Source organism: Epinephelus lanceolatus, chromosome 16, assembly GCF_041903045.1.
Source record: "Epinephelus lanceolatus isolate andai-2023 chromosome 16, ASM4190304v1, whole genome shotgun sequence".
Lineage (NCBI taxonomy): Eukaryota > Metazoa > Chordata > Actinopteri > Perciformes > Serranidae > Epinephelus > Epinephelus lanceolatus.
Genome location: NC_135749.1, coordinates 4,621,890 through 4,647,568, shown reverse-complemented (window position 1 = coordinate 4,647,568; position 25,679 = coordinate 4,621,890). Strand labels below are relative to the sequence as shown.

General features: G+C 41.3%; 1 protein-coding gene across 1 annotated transcript in view; it reads left to right on the top strand.

The window, feature by feature from the left end:
* Positions 1-25,679, top strand: part of LOC117264108 (hippocalcin-like protein 1) — a 63,621-nt gene that overhangs the window by 31,615 nt on the left and 6,327 nt on the right. Inside the window, exons 2-4 of the mRNA XM_033637930.2 lie at positions 17,177-17,345; positions 20,438-20,719; positions 25,573-25,678. Of these exons, the coding sequence (XP_033493821.1) occupies positions 17,250-17,345; positions 20,438-20,719; positions 25,573-25,678 (484 nt within the window). The 5' untranslated portion in view covers positions 17,177-17,249. The remainder of the gene's footprint in view (positions 1-17,176; positions 17,346-20,437; positions 20,720-25,572; position 25,679) is intronic.

Genomic DNA, 25,679 nt, shown 5'->3' with positions numbered 1-25,679 from the left:
CCATTAACCGAAATAAACAAAAGACTACGGTCATAATAGCTGCCCACACTTTCCTCCCTGTGATTGTCACTTCGCTATTACAGTGCACTTTATTCATCTGCACGCGCAAAATTGCTGGTGTAAACAGAGGAAAGTGCGTCTCCCAAGTGGGCATCAAATTAAAATTGCGTAGCAGCAGCACATTTGCTTTTGACTTTCACTCAGCAGGACGAATTTTTTTTACATCTGGGTTCAAGATGTTCACTTGCTATTATTATATGCAAATGCCCGGTATAATGTGACATTTATATGCAATAATGTCTGAGACATGCAGAGACAGTTAACAGTAGAGCAGCTGGAACACTGAGCTGGTTAATAAATGGACCACACGGTGAATTTCTTGCTACCGACTGTGAAGATGAGCTTCCCAGTGTAAATATTTCATAAGGAATGGCGACGAGGAGGCTTTCCACCATTCTAGAAAAATATTATATACATACATATATATATATATATATATATATATATATATATATATATATATAGTGTATGAATATCTTCTCTTTCCTTGTTGGTATCAGCCGCCTTATATTTCTAGAATATGAGGAGAATGTATGCATGTATTCCTGCATCCTGACATGTTTGTGCATTTGTGATTTTTTCTTCCTTTCTGATTAAAAATTAAACAGCTTGAGAGGATGTTGTGGTCGAGGGCATCGTTAGAGGAAGACGCTCTGAAGGAAGCAGTATGCTTTAGATGATTGGAAAGCAGTGATACAGTGTTTCTCTATCACAAGCTATAGGTCGGGTAAAAAAGAAAAACATGGCTTCTTTTTATTGAACAAGAGCAGGAATGAGGGTGTCAGTGTTTCGGGAAAATGAGATCACTGTCCAGTGCCAAGAAGGCCATTATCACAAATCGCCTTATTCTCCGTAGAGTTGTAGGAATAGGTTTTACCTGCATGACTTTGGGGGCCTGTAAATAGTCCCAGAATTCATAGCAGAGGATTGATCTGTATTTGCTCGCTCGGAGCCCAAGTAATGGATACATGGAGGCACTCGGGTTGCTTGAGGTTTTCAGTCACGTAAAGCAGATTGTTACTTCTAGATGGAGGACATTATTTCTTGTCTTTGTGACCCAGATGGAAATAGCATTGCCCTCCAATGGACGTGTTATAAATGAGGTCAGCCTCTTCCCAGATGGAGGGCTGAGGTCCCGAAAAGAGGTCTGTCGTTGATGTCCTGAGGGGCCAAAAGGAAGTGTGTGTTAAAGCTCAACTGGACGACCTGACATGCCGCTGGTACCAGACAGTAGCATACTCATGATGTTGTCAAACTATTAGTAATTTATCTTATGTTAAAAAGCCTTCTTCACATGTGTCATTAAAGCACCCAGCAGATGGCTTAAGTTGACTCCCAGTGTCACCTGTCATGTGAGGTGAATTTTGTTTTTGAATATGTCAGGCTGGTGGGTGGAAGTGATGAAGACTGTCAGCCAACGTTGATGAGTCTATTTCTTGTGTTCAGTGCTGCTTAGAAGACAGATTGTGTTCTGGTACTTATTTCACTGCCATAAGATTTTCTACCATGAGCCAAACCCAAGATCAGATTTGTTTTCTTTGGGCACATGAATAATCTATGCTATATTCTCCCCGTTGCTGTGGCCCCATTTTGCTATAAAGGATTACAAGACAAGTGTATTTCTATTTATTTATATCTTCATTTTATTTATTCAGAAGATGAATTATTGTCTCTGGCACTGCATCATCAAATCTTACATTTACAAAGTATGCAAACTGAGTCGAATGGTTCCACCAGTTTCCAAAATCCACCTCATTCCGAAATTGAATGCCATTTTTGGTGTTTTTTGATTTGATAGTAAAGTGATCTTCCTTTTTCTTCATTTGTGGACACAGGCTGGTCACTTAATTTGAAAAATAAGTAAATTATGCACAGTAGAGCTGCAACATTTATTTGATTTTCAGTGTTTTTGTGTCTATAGCACTACTCATACCAGACTAGTATTATCTGTGGACCTCATGTGATGTAGATATTGTCCCCCACATTTGTGTCGCGTGGCACATTCACACAGGATAAGCAAAGTCTGTTTTTGCCCTCTGTCTAGATTAATTTCCTTATAGCAAGACTTTTTTTGAGTATAGAAAGTGTATTTTGCTCTTATCTAAAATATTTTCAGCATCATGACTGAATTTTTAGCTGATTCTGACAATGTGAAAAAGTCTGCAAGATTTTAGAACAATATTTATCCTTTAGTGAGACTTGGACACAAAACAGACCACAACAAGTTTCTGTAATGTTGTAAGACACTCATAATAACAACCTGAGCCTGTCAGTGGAAAAAACAAACACTTCTCACGGATGTAAATTGACAGGGAGCACCTGCCTGGTGTGGTTACATTGCAGCCTGTTTCCCCGCTGCTGGTGGTTTTAGCCGTCTCATGTTCCAACGAGTCATTTAGACACAAAAACATGGAAAAATAGGATCCAGGTTGCAAAATACCAGAGTTCCACTTTAACCCAAAGCTATTTTGATAAGCGTTTAATTAAGTCAAGAGAAGGCAACCTGTGGCTCTTTAGCCCCTCATCAGTGGCTTTGACAAAAATAAAATTATATGGAAACTAGTCCATACCCATTGAGTGCACAGTTGCCGACGTACAGTTTCACATGGTGTGTGTTTGGGATACAGGTCATAGGAAATTGCAGATTAAATAGTCAACTGAACCCATTAAGAAGAGCAATGCATTCAGACAGAGTGTTTGTGAATTTGATAGTACGATTGCTTTATTGAAAGTACAGTAGTACCATTGCCAGTAGTGGGATAGTTAGTGGGCTAAAACTGTACATTAGTAGTTGAGGTAGTACGTTGAAAGGCAGATAGTTAAAGTGTTTAAAAAACATTGGTCCACAGGGGGAGCCACAGCGATCGGTCGCATTTTAGCCATTTTGAAGCATTTTTCTGTTGTTATAGCGCCACCCAGTTGCCAATTAGAGTTAAATTTCTCCAGTCACCTTGAGGCGTCCTGTTCTACATCTACCAAGTTTAGTAAAAATCCATACGGCGGTTAGGCCTAGATAAGAAATGAGCTCTCTAGCGCCCCCATTTTGTTTGATGGGGTCAATAATGGAGGGGTCCCCTCAGATTATGTGTGGTCATATGCCTACAAAGTTGCGTGGTGATGGGTGAAACCCTTGAGATGTTATACACCTTTATGTGATGAGCCACGCCCTCCGCAATATTCATTGCCTTATAGAAGCTCAGTTTTAGTAAGTTTTCCAACTTTTGCCAAGAGGGAACTTTAGATATTGGTCCCTAGATTATGTTCACCCAGTTTCATGCAGATCGCTCAAACTTCCTAGGAAGAGATCCATTTGAAGTGTTTTTCAAGAAATTCAAAATGGCAGAAAATCTATATAAGCGGAAGTTATGGGTTCTTGAGGCAAATGTGTTCCTCATGAGGAGAGGCATCTCTGTGCAAAGTTTCATGTCTCTACGACATACGGGGCATGAGATATGCCCATTCAAAGTTTGCAATTTCAATTGGTTGCTATAGCGCCCCCCTTTGGCCAATTGATGTAATATTGCTTCATTGGCATCCTCCCATGACCCTCTACCACTGTGCCAAATTTCACATGGATTGACCAAGTCAGTGAGGAGTAAAACGTGGAACAGACACACACACAGAGTTTTTGTCATTATATAGTAAGATGAATAACAGCTATTTTTTTAGCATTTAATTTTCATTTATCTCTGTTGTAGACCTAAAGAAATTATGCACCTATGTACCAAAAAAAAAAAAAAAAAAAAAAAAAGTTTAAACATTTCGTCAACTAAAATGTGCTTTAAACGTCTATAGCCTGATGCCTTTGTCTCCAAATTTTGCCAAACCTCAAACCTAGCTTTCGATTCCACATTCAAACAGTTAAAGTTTTGGAGGAGAATACAGAATTTAATAGTGTGTGAACAGCTTCATTTGCTTTTACCGCCAGCTCTGCGAAGTTAAAGTTCCAAATAATCATGAGTTGCCCACTGCAGAGTAGCCACCTTGTGGTTAAACACATTAATGAATGCTCATTTACACTAGTAATGTTGATTGGCTAATTTGGGCTTAATAGTCTATGTTACCTTCATTATGAGGCTAAAACGTTTTGTTGCTCCAGACGGATTTTGTTTTTACTGTTATTGGTCGAAAATGGCTCCTTTGATAGTAAAGGTTGTCAACCCCTGGCTCAAGCAATGTTCAAGCAAAAGTATCTAATATTTGATGTGAGATTTATTTGGTCTTACGTGATATGATAAGTTAATATCTTTGGGTTTTGAGAGGACATCTGAATGCAGGACTTGACTCTAGGATACAACGACGGGCATTTTTCACTGTTGTCTGATGTTTTGTAGACACAACAATTAATGGAAAGAATAATTGCAGACTAAATTGTTGAACATTTTCATCCAGGGTGCACTCAGAGTAAGTGGATATCAGATATTATGTTCATAAGTGGAGAATGCATTTTTAGGGGGATAGGAAAGAATAAAATCCTTTTGCTGTTCTCTGAATTTGATTATGATAATCTCTGGAGGATGATTTTTGCCATTAGTAGTACTTTCACCATGAGCTCCATCAAAGAAAGACATCCCCGAGCTACCCCAACTGTCCTCTCTGTCTGTCTGTCTGTCTGTCTGTCTGTCTGTCTCTCTCATCCCCTCCATCTGAAGTCAATACTGCATAAGCCTTTAAAACCTCAGCCTTCTGCCCTTATGTGACCTTAAATGTTACTTCATCATATTCTCATCTCCTCTCCTTACTTCCAGTCCTTACGCACCAACTCATCAGCAGCTGTATGTTTTTACATGTGTTATTTCAATGAAAGGAGGAAGATCACAGGAGCACTAAAGTGTGTGTGCATGCACGTGTATGTGTGTGCTCCCTCTTTGACGGAGACTTATTATCTGGATTTGGACATGCTCTGAAAACTCGGAGTGCAGCAGGAGAGAGAGCTCCACACCGAGGACCAGTCCTCATTCTTATTTTTAACCACTCCATTAATGTCTTTTCCTTCAATAACTCATCAATCCTTCCTCACTTCTCCCTCCTCGCCTTCCTCTTCTCCCTTTTTTCTCACCGTCTCTGAAGCTGGAAACTCATGAATTCTGAGACATGATGAATTGGTTGGTATTGATTAGCAGTCTCTACCAGAGGAGCAGTGGCAGTAAGGGGGCACAATATGACGCTAGTAGGGATGAAAGAGCAGGACTGATGGAAGGAGCAGTCTTTAGAAACCATGTTCTTATAATTTAAAGACACTTTTAGTGAGTTTTAGGTCAATTAAAGTGGCTGTAATCAATGCTTTTGTATAAATAACGGATCACGTGGTTACATTCATGTGAAAGGAGTTGTTATAGGGATAAACCCACCAAGAATTATCAACCGACTGTGCAGCTCTCCTCTTTGAGCTCATTGTTTGGTCGTTAGTTTGCATCGGGCCAAACTATTGTGTTGCCCCGTCCAAAATACATAAATTAATAACTGAATTGATATCGTATGCATGTGGGTGACTAGTCGACGAATGTCCCTAAATAACGATTATTGGTGACTGGGAAAAGTCTTAGTCTGGGGCAGCCCTAGTTCTCATAGATTCTTCTATAACAAGGCATTTGAAGATGTCCCCTTGGGCTCTAGGAGCTTAATGAAGTAGGAACAATGGATATTTTTCTTGTTATCTGCCCTTTTTATCTCCCTAAATGATTAACTGATAAATTGAGAAAATTAATAATGCAAATAACTGCAGGCTTCATTGGCTTGTGTCTTATTATTTGAATTCAGTGATGCAGTCGGTCAGGGTGGAGTGAGCTGCAGTGAAGATGGATTCAGTAAAGATGCAAAGCTGGACGTCGTCAGCGTAGCAGTGTAAGTGGAGTCCATGACAGTGAATGATATTAACCAGGGGAAGCATGTAGAGGATGAAAAAAGAGGAGCAAACACTGAGCCATAAAGGAATTTACTGTTCTTTAGACGATGACTCTAACGTTAACAATGTCACAGCTTTCTGCTTGACCCTGAATGCGCCAACAAAAAACATCTTTCAAAGCCGTCACTTCTCTGAACTTCAATACCTCACTCCTCTCACCTACACAATACACCTCTCACTACATCTTCAACATGAGTCATCATCATCAGTGACAAGGAAGAGGAAAAAATGAGACCTCAAATCTTCGGAGAGAAAGGAGGCAGACGATGCGGGGCTATCACGACAGGTCAGCGGGAGGGAAGTTACAGGAGGAGAGAAGCAAATTGTCGGGCAGAAATTATGGGTAATTGCGGGGAGAGATAAAAACATGTCGAGCGGGAGGGGGAGAAAAGGAAAGAAAAGAAGTATGGATGAAAGGTTTGAGCTGCCCAGCGTCTCAGGTGGCCTTTCAGATTGCTGTGCTTTGAGAGGACGCAACGGGAGGCTGAAAACACTCAAGTGAAGAAAAAGAAATCAATGGTGCTTGTCTTTTTTTTTGATCTATCGCTTTTTTCACATGGCAACAGCTCTGTCGGCTTTATTCTAGTGCCGCATACCACTTCAACCCCCCCTCCCTCTGTTGTCTATCTTCCCTTCTCTTTCCTCTCCCTCTCTCCATCCCTCTTCCTCCCTAATGACTGAGCTGTTGGCAGGCGATATGAAGGCAGCATTTTCTTGTCTTATAAGCACATTAAACAGCAGAGAAAAAGACCGGCTCTCTAAAATGTTAAATTGGACTTTGGACTTATCTTTTCTCTAACTCTCTCTGACTTTCCCTTTTTCACATTCTGCCTGCCTCTTTTCCAGCGTCCCTCTCTCCGTCTCAGTCTGCTCTCCACCACTTTCTTTCTCCTTCAATTTATTGCAGCCAAAGTTGAGCTGACGTACTATAACAGGCCTTTTATTAAAAATCCTGATATCGGCGAGCCAGTGTCACCAGAGTCATCCACCTTTGATGATGACGGTACCTCCCTGACCACAGCTAGTCAATTTGCTTTTAATACTTTTTATTTCACATGGCTGCCCAGAGAAATCACTCCAGCCTGGTGTGGGAGGATTTCACTCAACAGTCTGTAAAATCTGCTGTGAAGCTTGCTTCAATCCTCCTTAAGGAGCAGCTAACCTAACTCAAAGAATTAAATTACTTTTAGTGTCCACCGATGTGCTATAAGGTGCTTCTGTGGGGTTTCATGGCAATAAAATGGCCTGATAAAAAAATCCAATTATAATGTTGGCACCAAATATCAGCTCCTGGCAGCTTAAATGAAAAGTAAATTCAGAATCAGCCCTCATAGGTTTTATTTTAAAGTTTTCACCATGTAGATTCTCGGCCAACTTCGTGCCCTTACATATTATCATTCCAAGGCACAGACTGAAGCATCTGTTTTCTGAAAGATAGACTTGTGATCTTTCAAAAAATTTAACAACATAGCAGTTTTACTGAAGTTGTGAGCCATCAAAAATTCCAATTGGGTGAAAAAATTCACTAAAATTTTTTCTGCACATTAAAAAAAAGTTATCACATTTCCCAATGTGTGACTTTACTTCCTAATCCAAACACAGCAGCCTGAAGGAATTTATCTCCTAGCTCAGGCTCCTCTCATGTACATGTTTATATGTATACCTAAAAAAAGTAATGCACCACAATTTATATAACACACAAGCATAAGCCAGTAATTTGTGTATATGCCACGTGACAGGGAAGGCTGCAATCATGTGACTAATGTGATGATGGGTGTAAAGAAGTAATTAGTGTAAAGACCAAAAGTCCGTGTAAGGAGGCAGGTTGAGGTGGAGGATGGGTCAGACAACGCAGGACTTTTGCCCAAGAAGATCCGTATGAGACTGTGGTTTGGGATTTAAATTTGCATTTCTAGTATGGAGAAGACATCTCCCACCCTACCCTCCCTCTGACTGGCTTGTATTTGTTGCCTTCATTGGTTGGATAGGTTAGGTTTAGACAGGCTGTTATCCCAAATGTTTTGTAAGTTTTCCAGTGAAAAGCAATTCGTACAAATCCCATGTATTTTGAAAGACTTCGATCATGTAACCAACGTAGTGGGGGCAGTAAACAAGGAAGCTGTATGGAGAACTTGTAAGGAGGCTGGTTGGGATGGTGGATGGGTCACACAAAAAAAACGGTCTTACGTCCCAGAGACACCCAACCGTAGCCCCTTTTACACTGCCAGATTTTCTGCAAATGTTGGGCCGTTTTGCCGGCAAGCTGCGAGCGTTTAGACACACAGAGCCAGATTGGTGAGTTGATCCGAGGTGCCCAATTTTCAGCCTCGTAGGGTAGACATATTGGTGGAACCCTTTAAGTTTAAACAGACCGAGGCGCCCTTCCGCCACGGGAGGGGCTGTTGATGACTTGTGGGAGGAGCTGTTGATGACGCCGCACGTGCGACCCACTGGCGGTGGATAAACAGGAAACAGCTGATAGCACAAATTAGCGAGCAGCTAGTAGCAAGAAGGAAACACAAACCTGACAGACACTGTAAAGATGAGCAACTGGGGAGACAAGGAATTGCACGCCCTCCTTGTCCTCACAAACGAAGAGGCCATTAACCATCAGATGACGGGGACAGTGAAGGACGGTGAAGGACTTACGAGAGAATCACCGAAGGATTGACCAGCCGCGGCTTCCCTCCCACGTCACTGTTTACATCACACGCTGAGCTACACGTTTTGTTACTTGCTCACGCCCCCCATTGCCCCGAAAAAGGCACATTCTGTATAAACAAAAGTAGGTAGGCGGCATTTTGCTGCACTCCCCGATTTTGTTTTTATACTGCCAATGCTGAAAGAAGACTGATTGGGCTTTCCTGCAAATTTGCACAATTCCTGTTTAAAAAGGGCTTGTTTCCTTTCCCCAAAAATAACCACAGTCACTTTTGCTGCCTAGACCCAACCTCCGTGACTTAACTATGAACTTAACTGTATGCTAAGAACATAACGTCATTCGTGGGGCACAACTTTGTAGGATATCATACGAACTGTTCTATGAGAATACGTTGGTTTAGGCAAGAGGGGTGGGACCGTTAGACTAAGAATGTCAGGGTAAGCCAATCAGAGGCAGAGTAAGACAGAGTAAAGCTGGTCATGTCTCGGCTATCCTAGGAAATGCGAATTCGCATTTGGAACTGTGTAAAACCAAGAGAACTTTTAAGCCCGACCTATGTAACTTTTTGTGAAGTATGTAACTTTACATTACGCACATAACATCATTCACGGGACACCAAGTTGTTAGATATCATCATCAGATAGCTTTAATTTGGTATTGTTATTTCTTGTTTAAGATTAGGGTTATATGTCTTTCCTAACAGTACTGGGAAAGATACTTGGAATATGTAATCAATAACTTACATTATATTATCTAAAAAGGAGTTACTCTAATTACTTTGTTTCATTACATGTTACCTTCGTCACTCAGCCCAGATAAGAAAGTGTCTTTAAACAACTGCAAAGCATTCAACCATACCTCACATTTTCTGTATTTGATATTTGTAGAAATAGAAAACAAGACATTATGGCATAACAAGGTTTTGTGATTTTAATATCTGGTATTTATTCAACATTAACAGCTAGCTTAATCTTAGCTTGACATTAGCACGATAAAGCCGTAGGGTTCACTTACCCTCTTAACTCTGAACTAAAGCAGGTGGTTACGAGTGACTAGCGTTAGCATGCCAGCTAAGAACATAAAAGACAACCTAGTAGCTGGGAATCGGATCTCTTGTGTTTTGGTAGAAGCTGAACACCTCCGCACATGTCCAGCCCCTAAACCAAGTTACTGAAAAGAAAAATCACATTGTTAGGTAACTGGTTCAGGCTGTCATCATTTTTTAAATTAGGGAGATAGCGCCACAACTTGGGAACCAGGTTTAAAACATTTTTTATCATCATAACTCTGTGCAGTAGACTTTTGGGTTTTTGAAAGACTGTCAGTGATTTATCTCTTATAAAACTGGTTTGTTACAGTGTCTCTGTGAGTCAAATGTGATGGTGACACATGAGATACTCTGTTGTCATACATGTCCTTCATTTAAGAGTTTGGGCAAAAGACTTTCTACCACCTACTAATACTCTTTGTCTCTGTCTCTGACGGCACCTCTCATCCTTGGATCTGATTTTGTCTCACCTTCGCTCCCGTATTCTCAATGACCCTACTTTTGGTGTTACATCATTTGCCTACATGTCTTTGTCTCTCTCCTACCTCTTTCTTTCCCTCCGTTCCCCTCAGTGCAGGGATCATCAGCCCAGAGGTTGGTGACCCGCTTAGTAGCTTTGGAACAGATGTTCAAGGGGCAGAGTCCGCGTATGTGTGTGTTCAGCCTGTGTGCGCGCAGACTTACGACGAGGCTGGACAACAGCAACTAACGAGCACTGGGCACTTAGACTGGAGAGATGGATTAGTGATTCGTGCATCAGGATGGAGGGATAAACGATAGAGGGATAGTCAAAGGGATTGAAAGTAGGGTTTGGGTTCTGGGGGCCACAGGGGGGATTAAACCCAGAGAGGACAGAATCATTTTTACTTTTCTGTTCTCAGACTCACAGGGGGGGTTGGGTAGTGAGCTTTCACAGGTCACAGCTGGGTTGAAAAGAGAGAAAAATAAGGGGAGGGGAGGAAGAGAGTGGTGAGTGCAACGTAAAGGTCAGTGTGTTAGAATGGGATTATTGTGTAGCTGTAGCTAGTAGCGCACAGATTGATTTGGTCTCCAAGGGCTTTGTTAAAACACGTAGACGGCTGTCAGATGATTTAACACCTCCTCCTGCAGCCATGTTTGAGTTCCCATAGAAGCTAATTGTGTTTCTTACCAACCTCGCACAATCACCAGAAAAGAATGTTGCTTGAATGTTGATTCTTCACCTACGCTCCACTCTCTTTCCTCGCCCTGTGCAATCCCTGCTGTGGCTTTCACAAACCACCATCCCTTCAACTTCCAGATTATAAAGTCAGCTGACATACTACATCGCTTTATTGACTATAATTGACATGATACATATGAGAGGTAGAAATATGTTTGTGGTACAATGCCAACATTTTCTTCTGGCGACTGGACGGCCTATCAGCAACACTGAACAGGCACAGTTTAGCTCTGCAGTGATGTAAGAGCTTATAAGTGCCTCCGTGCCGGCGATTATGTCTTTGGGTGGTCTGTCCATCCATCCCATTCATCTGAACGCAGTATCTCAGGAACATCTTGAGCGACCTTTTTTCAAATTTGGCTCAAACATCTACTTGGACTCAAGGATGCAGTGATTAGATTTTGGTGGTCATAGGTCAAAGATCAGGTCACTGTGACCTTGCGTCCGTCTCATTCTTGTGAACGCAGTATCTCAAGAACACCTTCAGGGAATTTTCTTCATATTTGGCACAAACGTTCACATGAACTTAATGATGATCTGATTTGAAATGGTGGTCCTAGGTCAAAGGTCAAGGTTATTGTGACCTCAACAATAATGTTTTTGGCCCAAACTCATACACTAATTATGACAAAACTTCACACAAATGTCTGATAGGATATAATGATGAAGGGATGACATATTCTTATCCAAAAGGTCAAAGGTCAACTTCACTGTCACATCGTAAAGTTCCTCAAAAACACTTTTCTGGCCATAATGTAATGTCACAATGACATTTAATCAGATACTGAATTGGTGACACTAATCTTAGGTGTCCACCCTGAAACTGCGCTGACTGTATAGATCTTCTGTGCGGTTTGGGGGATGATGTGTGTCAAGCATCCATGTTTTCACAGACATGGATGTAAACTGTCTGGTGTGCAGAGCCATACAACCACAAGGTGGTAATTCTTGTCTCACCATATTTTCTGGTTAATTTTGTACCGTATCTCAATCATGTTAGCTTAAATCACATTCTAATACTGCATACTACATATCTGTATGTACAGCCTACCGCCTACTAAAACAACAATAAAGTATGCTATTAACAGCAGACTGTTCACACTTACGTATACTCAAACTCACTGTTGGTTATTATTGAAGGAAAATTGTTCAGCATAAATGTAAATCAACATTACTTTTTTCACTCAGCCTGCTTTCAGACCTAGAGTTCGCTTGCTTTGGTCTGAATCAGGGACTCATTTTGTTACGTAGGTGCATAATTTCGGACCAGATCACCTCTTCATGAAGGTCTTGGTCAGGTTGTTTTGGTGCGCACCTGAGTGTGATTGCTGTGTTCACACCTGCCCAAACAAACCGCACTGAGGGGGCAAACGAACTTGAGTTTGATTGAACTGAACCAAACAGGGCAGGTGTGAAAGCATCCCCAATAAAATATTTTTCTGTATTATTTTTAGGGCAAATTAAAATGATTAAATATTTCAGTGTTCGATATGTTTTTTAAACTACATTATACGTGTGAGTATAACAGTATGCCCAGACACTTGGTGTTTCCTTTCACTTTCTTTTTCTTCTATTTTTCACATTCTTTATTCACGCTTGCTGCGAGCCAATTAGGGTGATGGTTTGCTGTGTACTATGTCTGTGTGTCATCAGGAAGCATTAGCTCCTTCAATTAGAGAATCTTTATCTCCCCAATTAAATCTCATCCTCTCTTCCAAGCTTTTCTTCTTATTCACCCCTAACGCACACGTCCACACACACACAGAGAGGAACAGGCTCTAAATGTTCTCCAAATGACAATTGGACAGCGTGGGCGGCCATTATTAATCTCTACAGGTACTAAAAGTGTGTGCGTCAATGCGTGTATGATGGGTGTGTGTTTTCCAAAGACTCATCTGAGACACAGCGGTATACTCAGTCTGTTTTCTGCCTGCTCAACTAAAACACACAAATTACTGTTTTATAGTGAGACCTACTCATTTCACATATAGTTCTCAGCGCTGCAGACGCCACTCAATTACTCCTGGAGGAGAAATTAATTTGTGTCTGCCTTTGTCCTTAGATTGTGTTTGGGGCTGTGGACCGAGCTGTGTCGTGTGGCTCTCCAATTCTGCCACATTATCAGTGAAACATAAGGCAAATTTTCACATGTAGACACAAGAGAAGAAGTAATTTGTCAAACACAGTCGTGAAATAACAAGGAGACGTGTGCTGCGAATGTAAGAGGAGAGAAATCTAATCATAGGAACCAACATTTTCTGTGTTTTTGGGAAAAGAGAGACACGCTTTTTTTTTTTAAACAATCATACTGAGACACAGTCTGGATATAAAATGCATTTTTATGCTGCAAGGCAAAGAGCCATTATATTGTTTCCTAATCCTCAGAGTGTGCAGTGCTCACAAGTCCCCAAACACAGAGGAGGAAATCATAATTGATAGCTACAGTTCTCCCTTCAGTAGCCTGGGAATTGGCTACAAGCATTACCGTCAGTGCACAAGCCTTTCGTCTGACGCCCAGATGAGGGACTTAATATGAGTCTGATTTCATTAACTAAGCAAAGAGACGACCAGGCGTGTTGTTGTGAAGCTCTTGCCAGACCTGCGACACGCACACCGTCCACCTCGCGTGCCTCACACATACTGTCTGACTCTCTCGAGTTCATGTAAACACAAACAGGACTGAGCTTGTTCTCACTTTCTCATACACACAAAGTTGTTGGTGTAATTACCTTGCATGACTGAGAAAAGATTGGAGGTCTGAGAGGTCAGCCAAGTCTCATCGGAGGTGTTCAAGGCCCAGTGATGCTGTAATTCGAATCACTTTTCACACACACACACACACACACACACACACACACACAAACACACACACACATAGGAGCAGCTACTTTGCTGGTGGAACACAGGCTAATTAGCCGTCTAGTGCAGGATAGCAAAGTTAACAAGCATGAGTTTGTTGTTTGTTTTCTCTATACACACTATGATCCCCTAAAATACAGCGTCTTAATCCTTAGTTCACCCTGAAAACACACCAGCAAACACCCTAATGATTTACATGAAGTCCAAAATGTTTTAATGACATTCACAAGCAGTATTCAGGTATTAACACCTTAAATAAGGATTATATGTACAACTTAAAGTGAGATTATGTTACTCAGTAAAACATCCTCTCCCTCACCTGCACCCTGCCTGCCAGCCACGCCCCTCTAATCAAGACAGCTCCACTCACCTGTGCACGCAGCTGCTTCTCATCAGCACTCCCTGCATATAAGCAGCTGCCACCTGTCCCTCAGTGCCAGATTGTTCTTTGACTTCATGTGAGACTTCCCAGCTTTCACTCTTGGCCTGATTCCCCAGTGCCGACTCTGCCTGTTCCCAACCTGCCTCCGTCGTCTCTGCCTTGGTATTCACCTCAGCTTTCTGTCTCCGACTCCAAGTCCTACCTGTTCCCTTCCTGGATGTCATCTGCTCGGCTCTGTGCACGGTGCTACACCCATCATCCTACTTACCTCAGCTCTCCTGGTTTGGCTAATTACTTCAGTCTTTACTCCACTACCAGCCTCAAGAGAAACCCGCCTGCTCTCGGCTCGCTCTCTCACTGCTGAAACTACATGCAAGCTAAACCCAAAGACCCCTGAACTGTTGCATATCTGTGTGAGCAATAAAAGTCATCACCAACTGTCTGCCTGCCTCAGTGTGCTGCACTTGGGTCTGCACTGGACCAGTGACAATAACACTGAGTCTATACTCAATGCGACAGTTCAGTGTACTCATTGGTCTCAACTCTACAGCCATATTTGGTGTGTTTTGTGTTACCAATAGCTCAGGCTGGCTATTGTTAGCTAATGCAAACTTAAGATAGATATTGCTGTGTACCATAATGGACGGAGCCAACTTGACATCACCAAGCCCCCAGGAACAGCCAAGCTCACATAGTGGCCAAAAATGGAATTACACTGTCTGGGTCCATCATGTGACATTATGGTGCCCAAAAAGCCTTTTTCTCATAGACATACACTGGGAAAGAAATGTTAATAAATCAGTGGATACATTTTTTTGAGCATCAAAACCACCTGAAAAATGACTTCACTTTTGGGATTTGATCCGATAACATTTCAAAAGTCTATAAGCGCCACAAGATTAAAGCATTTTATCCTCATTCAAGTTTGTGGAGCACTAAACAAGAAGTTAGCGGCTTGCCCTAAGTCTTCTAGTGTGCTAGCTCTATGGGCCGCACATTGTGGAAGATCTGAGTCATTTCAAACCACGGAAAAAGAGCTTTTGTGGTTTCATGCACCTCTGAGGAACTTTCATAGGAATGAATGGGGCCCCGCTTCCAATGCTGTATCCAAGTCTCTAATAGATCCATGGCCATCAGCCATTGGCGAATATGCGAGCCCCAGTTATGAAGCCCTGGGTTTTACATTCTGGCCATCGCCATCTTGGATTTTAGGGTCCTTAGTAACTCTATGCTATGCTGCTAGCTTCGTTAGCATGGTGCATTTACAGCTATGGTTGACTGTGATGATGTAATAGCCTGCTAATGCTAATTTTCCGCAGCAAAACACAGACTTAAAACCATTAAAGCGAAACGTGCTTACCTAAGATACTGAACATCTCACTAAGACATTCTTGAAGTTCGGTGGTTCTCAACCTTTTTCGTGTCACGGATACCTTAATTGATACACCTTCGGTCACAGGCTCCCATTTAATAAGATTTTACTCCAGGGACCTCCATCTGAAAAGATGTTAGACTCCTGAGAATCCTTAGAAGAGATGATAAAATAGTTACCGTTATGTCTTCTACTCATATCTTACATATGTAGTTGATTAAATAGTGAAAATGATCTGCATCAAGGACCCCTGGGGGTCCCTGGACCACTGGTCCCTAACCACTGTTTTAGCACAACCAAATGCTGAACAAGACTTTTTTATATGACCAAAACAATTCAATTAATTTGGGTATTGACCTTCTCTGGGAGCCAGCCTCAAGTGGCCATTTGAGGAACTGCAGTTTTTTGCACTTTTATGTTGGCTTAATTTTTCAGCCCTGGAGGTAGCTGCTTGCTGTGTACCTTGTATTACTGACTCGGTTTGTTGACTTATTTTGCTCTCAGTACTTGTTAATTAGCTTTTCCACTATATTTTGGCAGGTCACAGATATCTATTTAAACAACCTGAACATGCGGCTGTATCCTGTGACTGCCGCTTGTGACCACAGTGGCTACTGTTCACCAAAATTCAAAATCCTTAGATCTTAAAAATAATACTTATTTTTCAATTTGGGTGTGAATTCAAGCAAAACAAGTAAATAATTAATGGATAAATGAATGGTTTGTAAAGCATTTTAATGAATTTCATGTACAGTTCAAATACATTAACTTTTACTTTACAGTACAGGAGTGCCTTAATTTGTACCAAGGTTTTTTTTTAAATGAGTTTAAGGGATTTAATAAGTAAAAACCCATTAAAATTGACAAGAAATCAAGAAATGATGCCTCTATTTTCACATTAAGTGAAAAATTAAGGCATTTTAAAGCATAAATTAAGGGACTGTTTACATTATTTTCAATTTGAGTATATTTTATCCCATTAAACCATGCGTGTTGCTTCTCTGAAATGATGTTTTGTCAGACAGGATGAGCTGAGATGCAGATTAGGAGATCTGGGCACATAAACACACACACACGTATACACACACATAGACACACACCACACAGCTGATTTGACACACAAACACACAGCTGGCCAGATAAACCCATAAATGTGATCAGTGGGCTAGCGCTTGATGTCACAGGGTTGCGTTCGGGATTATTTAATGTTTTGCGAGTGTGATGCAGCAGTTTGGAGACTTGTGGCGTTGCATAACATCTCGTGTCAAGAGGATTGGGACACAATACTGTGACAAGGCTTGCTTTGATGTCATTAAAAAAATCAGAATTGTGTGAGTGGAAAAAATGATGTCGTCAATTTGTCAGCATCTTTTTAAGGAACTGCCCTGTGGTGTTTTTCCTTTCTTTGCTCAGTCGTTTAATTTGCACAGTTTTAGCTTCTGTGTTTCTTTTTTAACCATTTGAGGCCTTTTTCTTGTACATTCAGCTGTGACCTGTATCTAGTCTTACTTAAAGGATCCTGTCTAATCCTTCTTGTTTCTTTATCTGCTGACTGCTGCTGGGCGACTCTGGTGGTGTGCCGCTGTTTGCTGACCAACTGCATTTCACCTCTCGTTTGTCACAGGAGGTCATCCTCCTGGCTGCTTAATTGTTGCTGACCTCCTGTTCCTTTGTCTCTGATTGACAGGTGGGAAAAGCGGCCTGGCTAGAGCTGTAGTCACTGTTGTTGTCAAGGAAACCAAGAGTCCTGTCCCGTTGCCATGGGGAAACAGAACAGCAAGCTGCGGCCAGAGATGCTGCAGGACCTCCGGGAGAATACCGAGTTCTCTGATCATGAGTTGCAGGAGTGGTACAAGGTGCGTATGTAGAGACACTGTGCACAGAGGCTGGATGTTATTGGGAAGGTTATTCTAATCAGGCTAGAAATTAAGAAGTGGAAAGAAATTAATTTCATTCGCTCATGAACTATACTTTAAGTACTTGTACATTATTTGAGTTTTTGCATTTTATGCTAATTTATGTGTCTAAAACTCTAAAATTCAGACAGAGATATGGTACTTTTTTTGCTACATTTACTTAGCAGCTATAGTATGAAGTTATTTTGCAGGTTACAGTGTACATATAAAGTGCATGATTATCTTATAAAATATTATGCCTTCTTATAGATTTCATTACCCACGGTTTATAAGGTAGTTGAAAATTTGCTCCACCTTGACACACCTCAACATTAAAGGGATAGTGCACCCAAAAATGAAAATTCAGCCATTATCTACTCACCCATATGCCGAGGGAGGCTCAGGTGAAGTTTTAGAGTCCTCACAACACTTGCGGAGATCCAAGGGGAGAGGAGGCAGCAACACAACTCCACCTAATGGAGGCTGACGGCGCCCCAGATTCAAACGTCCAAAAACACATAATTGTTTGGAAAAACGTCATTTGAACTCTGTTTTTAGCCTCTCTGTGCACCGCGCTCACGTGTGCACACTTGCCCAAGACCATGAGACATGGGCACCGCGTTCATGTGTGTTCACGTGCTTTCGCTGGTCTCACATGCGTGTTGACACACGTCAACACGGTGCACAGAGAGGCAGTTAGAGCTACAGGCTACAATGAGGCTAAAAACAGAGTTCAAATGAGGTTTTTCCAAACAACTTTTTATGTCGGGGCTTCAGGACACTTGGATCACTACGGACGAGCAGTATGGAGATATTTTGTGGTTTCAATTATGTGTTTTAGAACGTTTGAATCTGGGGCGCCGTCAGCCTCCATTAGGTGGAGTTGTGTTGCTACCTCCTCTCCCCTTGGATCTCTGCAAGTGATGTGAGGACTCTAAAACTTCACCTGAGCCTCCCTCGGCATATGGGTGAGTAGATAATGGCTGAATTTTCATTTTTGGGTGCACTATCCCTTTAAAATGCTGCTTACACATTATTGCACCAGAAATATTTGTTTAATGATAAAATATATAAAGTGTGTAACCATACTGCATAAGTACCTTTACTTAGTAGCTACATTTTGCTGATAATACTTGGTATTTTTACTAAGTTGAATTCAGGATTTTTACCTGTAAGTAACATGTAATTCAACATTGTTGTGCTGCTGCTTTTGTTTAAACATGCATTTTAGACCCTTGCAGATCCCTGGTTGTATTGTACACAAATTTAATAATATGTACAAGAAAATCTATTTTTTTCTGTTTTTATATCAAAATCTAATCATGTATTCTTCCTGTAAAACAGAATAAAACAGTTGCTTACATATGCTGGTACCAACCAGTTTCAGCCAATAAAATCATGACATTCACCCATCAATCAGTCTCCAACTTTTAGCCATACAGCGCTACAGTAAGTTTAAGCTAGCTGCCAACAGCATGCTATGTTGGTGTGTTGTCGTTTCCCTAAAATACTGTAGTTAAGACCTCTCTGGCAAGAATTTGAAAACTTTAAGGACAGTGGTATCTGAGAATCAGAATCAGCGTTATTGGCCAAGTACGTGCACACATACAAGGAATTTGACTGCAATAAACTTTGCTCTCAACATACCAGTACTGACATTAAGTACTCAAAATTAGACAAAGAAAGTGGAAGTAGAACTAAATTCTAAATTAGATTAAGTTAAGTAATATTTACAAGCCCTAAATTTAGGTCAAATATACAGGTAAATCGTGCAATTGTATGTTGTCAAACATTGGGAAATAGAGCAAAGATGCAAGTGTTGTTTATCTTGCCGCTCTGTGACTGTTAGTGACAGCCTGGGGGAAGAAACTGTCTTTGTGACCCGTGCTCTGTAGCGCCCACCTGGAGGGCCGAGGGGAACTTGATACATCGTTAACATTAAAAAATATTGATTATTGCAGCTTTAGGGAGTCAAAATATTTAAGCTTTTCCTTCAGTACTCACCGTTAAGTGTTCACGATTGGTCTGCAGTGATCATTAACAGGACAGGGACCTGAGTTACTGTGACCTTTATTGGTCTGTACCGTTGTGTATCAACAGTAATCAGTAACTTGACAGCAGCCTTGAATGTGACAATGTTTGTCTCAGTATAAGCAGAACGCCACCCGCTCCGAGTCTGTTAAGCCTTGCTATGATGAGGCGCCGCAGTGACCTGACCACAAGAATTATCTCCTCTTCTGTGCACGGTTAGGGTGTTTGTGTAATGGCTATATAGCTTTATGCATGGATTAAACCTATGGAACAGCTGTGTGAGCTGTCCCAAATAACTGCTGCACATGTTAAACCGTCACCTCCCTACCCTGTGACTTAAGCCTCGCTGACCCCGGGTCTCTTTACATCATCAGTGGTCCTGATGGTGCTCACTCTCAGCAGATTAACAGCTCCAGGATGCTGGAGATGTCATACACCCTACATAGTGTATTCGACAGGATGTTGAGGTGCCCGAGGTCTTTTATTGGCAATAAATCCAAGAAAAGTTGTGACGCTCTTTTAGAAAATGTCAAAGACACAGCTGGCAATGAAAAGAAGTTTTATTAGGAAGAGGACCATGTTGACTTTCCACCTTCGCTCATGAGAATATTTGATATGAGGATCAAGAAGTAATTCCAGCCTTCACATCAGGACAATGACTTTGTCACCTCTCTGGCTCGATCTTAAAGGCCTTTGTGAGAAAAAGAGCTTTATTTCTGCCGAATAAAGGCCGAGACTGACGTGACTTTTACTTCCCTTTTCTTCTCAGGCACAATGCTGCTTTATCAAATGTGACTCCTTGAAAAGAAGATAGAACTGCTTTCAGCTATCCAAGACTAAGCCCCTTTTCACAGTATCTATTCAGAATCAAGCATTACATGAATGATTTACTGGTCAAAGATTGGTTATAGAAATGTGATTCCTGATTGTTCCAACTGGTTTTGAAAGGGTTTTATTTGGGTCTGTTGATGTAAAACGTTTATCATAGAGATGTATTTTATGTCATGTCGTCTTTTCCTCAGGGTTTCCTGAAGGATTGCCCCAGTGGGACCTTGAATGTGGAGGAGTTCAAGAAAATCTACGCCAATTTCTTCCCTTACGGTGACGCCTCCAAGTTCGCTGAGCATGTCTTCCGAACGTTCGACACCAACGGCGACGGGACGATAGACTTCCGGGAGTTCATCATCGCCCTGAGCGTGACGTCACGGGGCAAGCTGGAGCAGAAGCTGAAATGGGCTTTCAGCATGTACGACCTGGACGGAAACGGGTACATCAGCCGCGAGGAGATGCTGGAGATTGTACAGGTGAGCGAGGGACTCTGGGTATTGAAGTTTGGTTGGGGGCAAAGCATTCTCTGGTTGTCCTTTTCTGTAAAAAGACACATATACAGCTTTAACTTGGGGCAGCATATTGATTGTAAGGAACAAAATATTCACAGCAAGCCTTTAGAAGTTTCGGGGAGACGTGTGGGTACCCATAGAACCCATTTTCATTCAGATATCTTGGGGTGAAAATTCAAGGGACCCCTTTGAAAATCATCATACCAGTTTTCCCTTGCCAAAATTTAGCTTAACTTTGGAGCATTATTGAGCTCTCTTCCCGACAAGCTTGCATGACATGGTCGGTACCAGTGGATGGAGGAACTATTCACCCCAACATCATAGATACATTACTTTTCCTCTTACCTGTAGTTCTGTTTATTAGGGTTGAGGCAAATAGCATCCAGTACAGAAAATGTACTTTTTACAAGCGTTAGTATCATCCCATTAAAATGTGTGAGTGATCGAAAATTATCCGAAGCTCAAATCTGCAGCTGTTCTGTAAATGGTTTTCTAATGAATAATAAATATAGCATCTTGCACCAACATGCAATTAGGTCCCACCCTCTCCTGATTTAAGCCACACTCATTCCAAGTACGGATATTGATACAGATAATTTAGTTGGTTGAGCATATATTGTACAGATAATGGTGGACTCATTCATTCACTATTCACCAATGTATATTGTTTTGGTGTGAGTCGCATGCTTCCTGCTGAGCAGTAATATGGTTGGCAGGTGTAATTTGATACAAAGAAAACAGCCCCGAATAGGTCTGTGGGTTATCTTGAGTAACCGTGTCATGATTTCTGGAAAGAGACATTATTTTTCAAATGTATTCTTTGGCAATTATTTTCTCCAGCGGGAGCACGTGGGGGTGCTTTCTTGTGACTTATCACTTTTCTTGTGCTGCTTTCAGACATTTCGTAAGTACTTAAACCTTTGAACCCTGAGCAAATTGGTGCGATTTCTGTCACAAACATGGGAAAAAAAGGCAATGAACAACTTAGAAATGAGATAAGAAATGTCCCACAAATTGCAAAGAATTAATAAATTCAGAAAATGATTTTTAAAAAGTAGGGATAAAAAAAGAAAAATGCTAAAACAATAAACTAGATTGTAATGATTATGCTTACATTTGAAAATGTTTACAGATTCATAAATTTTAAGGAATTTTCCAGGTCATTTCCTTGTTTGTTTGTTTGTTTTTTACTTTCTTTCTTCCTTTTTTTTCAAATTTTCTTCTTTTTAATTATCTCTTTTTATTAATTTCTTGCATTTTTTTGGGTCATTTCTGCCTTCGTTGCTCATTGCAGTTTTCCCATGTTTTTGAAAGAAACTGAGCCAGTGTGCTCAGGTTTCAAAGAATTAAAGACATATCTGTTTTCCTTAAAGATCAGTATGCACGGCAAAAATCTCCCAAAGAGGATCCTGAATATTAGTAACATGGGTATTTTTAACATGTCACATATGTGTGGTGACAGAAGAAACTAAACTAAACTAATATGATAAATCTTTTAGTTACCAAACTTAGCTTTAGTTTTAGTTAACAAAACAACTCAACAGACTTTTGCATTGACATGAACAGACAGAAGCTAGTAGTATGTGCAAAAAAGGCTCATGCACTGATATGTAAAGACTCTAAAAGACATACTTTAATGTGCTGACAGCAATATTAACATAAGCAACAGTTTCCATGAAGGCTGTTAAGTGCAGTGCTACAGTGGTACTGTATGTAATCCTGTCGCTCTTTAAGGGACGAAATAGAGGGACTCATATGATGGAACATTAGACTGAGGATCTCGCGGTGTGTTCTGTGTGTGTGTGTTTGCAGTGTGTGTGTGTGTGTGTGTGTGTGCATCTGGGTTCTCATAGATTAGCGAGTTAAATATAACCGGAGTTTATCCCTGAGTGTGCAGAATACTGGGATTATCCTCAAGCTAATTGAGGTTACGCACCGTTGGATGAGAGAGGAGGGGCTCATTGTGTCATTGTACACAGAGAGACACTGTCCTGATGGAGGAGGTCAGGTTTGGACAACAGATCTATCTTCACCTGACACACACTAATCAAAAGACAAGTCTGACAAAACATAAACCTTTTACCTCTGACTTGTAGATTTTGAAGAGGTTTTGACTCAATCTGGCACAATGCACCTTGAAACAAGTCAGTTACTTTGTGTCACATGACTGAAAACTTTTTATAAAAACAATCTTAAATCAGAAATATGTCTTATAGTTTCAAGTTTCAATATACAGAGGTGAGACTAAGTCATTGTTTTGCAGATCCTAAAGTCCTAAACAGTAATAATGCTCTCTTCAATCAGGAGAAACTTGTTCTGAGAGAAAAGAATATTTATTTACATGTGCACAGAAGTTTGAGAAAAGCGAAGTGTTTGGCAATTAGACCCCATTGTGATGTCATATCCAGGAGGTGGTAAAGACCTAGTAGATTTGGGAGATTAGACGCTGATGGAAGTGATGAGATGAGATGAAGAGGGAGCTGAGGATCAGGATGTGAAGAGGAGTGGGCTTTTGATGAGCTGACTGGAGGTGAACGGGGCGGAGGAGGGCGCGACGCAGAGAGCACAGAGGAGAACAGATTTAAAGTTTGGCAGCAGTAACATGAATGACTGAAGGAGACTGTGGCAAAGTTTGATTGGCTAAGAGAGGGAGCACACAGTCAGCTGATTGGTGGAAGTGGTGGGAGTGGGATAGAGAGAGAATTGTGAATAAATATAGCATAAAGAAAGTCTTCCTGATTGAACTTACGCCGAGCTTCATAACCAGTATTAAATTTACACAAATCAAAAGTTTTTCAATTTGCATTTATTTGTTGTAAAAAGTTTCTTGGGTGCTAAGCTAATGTTAGCTGAGCATTAGCACACTAACTATGCTAATATTGGCCTTGACTTACTGCTCTTTGAGCAATTTCACATGTCAAACAAAGATGGAAATTCTGTGATGAACTCCTGGTGACTGAGGAGAGCGAATGTCCTCTGGAAGCTCTTTAAGCCACTGTGGCCGTAACGTACCACAGCCTGTGTGTGTTTTCATCCAGTATAAATTATATTAACACATTCTTCTTAAACACAAACATGGTGCTTTACTGAGGAAATCCAAGCTTTATATCCACCTTATTCCTAGCCCCCATGATACCTTGCATGAACCAGAACCAGCATTTTCCTATAATAGTACGTAACGGTATGCTAACAGTGTGCTAATCCTCTATTCTAGAACGATTAGTAGATAAAACATTAATTTCAGCTCTACGTAAAGTGAATAAACTGATGTTTACCAGCTAATGCTCCGCCCCTCTGCCTCAATGACGGTTTATACTTTTTTATCATGGCTGACTTAATAAATCAGAGTTCTATGGAGTGAAACATAAAATATAAATATATAAATATCAGTATAAAGCAGTAGTAAAACAAATAACTTGAGCCATTCATTTTATATGATATGAAAGAACACACTCAGAGTTGATGACTTAACACTGTGCCCAGTTTAATTCTGCCATCTTGTGAACAGTTATGCAAATACAATTTGTACCGACTGGTGAAATGGTTGCACCCAATATCAAACATCATAAGACATCATAAATATACTCCTTAAAGGGATAGTGCACCCAAAAATGAAAATTCAGCCATTATCTACTCACCCATATGCCGACGGAGGCCCTGGTGAAGTTTTAGAGTCCTCACATCCCTTGTGGAGATCGGCGGGGGGAGCGGCTAGCACACCTAATGGCAGATGGCGCCCCAGACTAACGTCCAAGAACACAAAGTTGAATCCACAAAATATCTCCATACTGCTCATCCATAGTGATCCAAGTGTCCTGAAGCCCCGACATAAAAAGTTGTTTCGAAAAACGTCATGAACTCTGTTTTTAGCCTCATTGTAGCCTGTAGCTCTGACTGCCTCTCTGTGCTCTGCGTTCCCTTTGGAGCACAAAGGGAAAAATGTTGATTTGTGGCACAGTTTTTAAATAATGAGGAAAGATGTCAAGTATGTTCAAGTCGACAGGTTCAAGTCCAAGTGAAGTCATGTGTCATTGGTGTCTTCTTTGATTTCGTCAGGTCTGAAGTCATTAAATCTGTGACTTGAGTCTGACTCTGGTCCACACCTGTCAGTATCTTCCAATATATATCCAGCTATTTGCCTTTTTCCAGAGAGAGATATGAACTTGTTTTATAGTCCAACAGATAAAATTTTACAGCTGCGACGTCTTACCGAGAAGCACAGGGGGCTTATTTCATGCCAGCTACCTTCACTTCTGAGGATGCTGCTGTGACACTGATCTACAGTGAGTTTTACACACTACTCTCCCAGTGGAGGAGATTTAATGGGCACGTAAGCTGATTGTAGATCGACGACTGAGCTGATACTCGGAGCTCGTCTGTTGTAACTTGCAGGGGTTAATTTAATGCCATCAGGGGATGGGAGGTGTTGTGTGTATCAGATGTATCAGATCAATACAGTAAGCTCTGCCTGTAACATCCCCCCGCGCTGGCACATGTATGTGATCTGATGGCGTGGTTTTATAGCCATGTAGCCTCTGCGTGGGTTTTTGTGGACAAGCTGGGAGCAGCTCTCAGCATCAGGAGGAACAAATGTCAGTGAAGCAGACGGACTTCAGAGAGCGTGTTTATCAGCATCTTGAAAGCCACACTGACTTTATTTTTCAGTTCACTTGTGTTTTTAGTTCTCTCCTGCTGAGCCTCCTTAATGGGTCCCTGCTGGCTCCAATTCACTTCTCTGTCTGTTCTCCCACCCCGACCCTGTCTCTCTCCTTCTCCCCCACACTCCCTCGCTCCCTCGCTCCCTCACTCCGTCTCAGGCCATCTACAAGATGGTGTCATCCGTGATGAAGATGCCAGAGGATGAATCCACGCCAGAGAAGAGGACGGATAAAATCTTCAGACAAATGGACCTCAATAATGATGG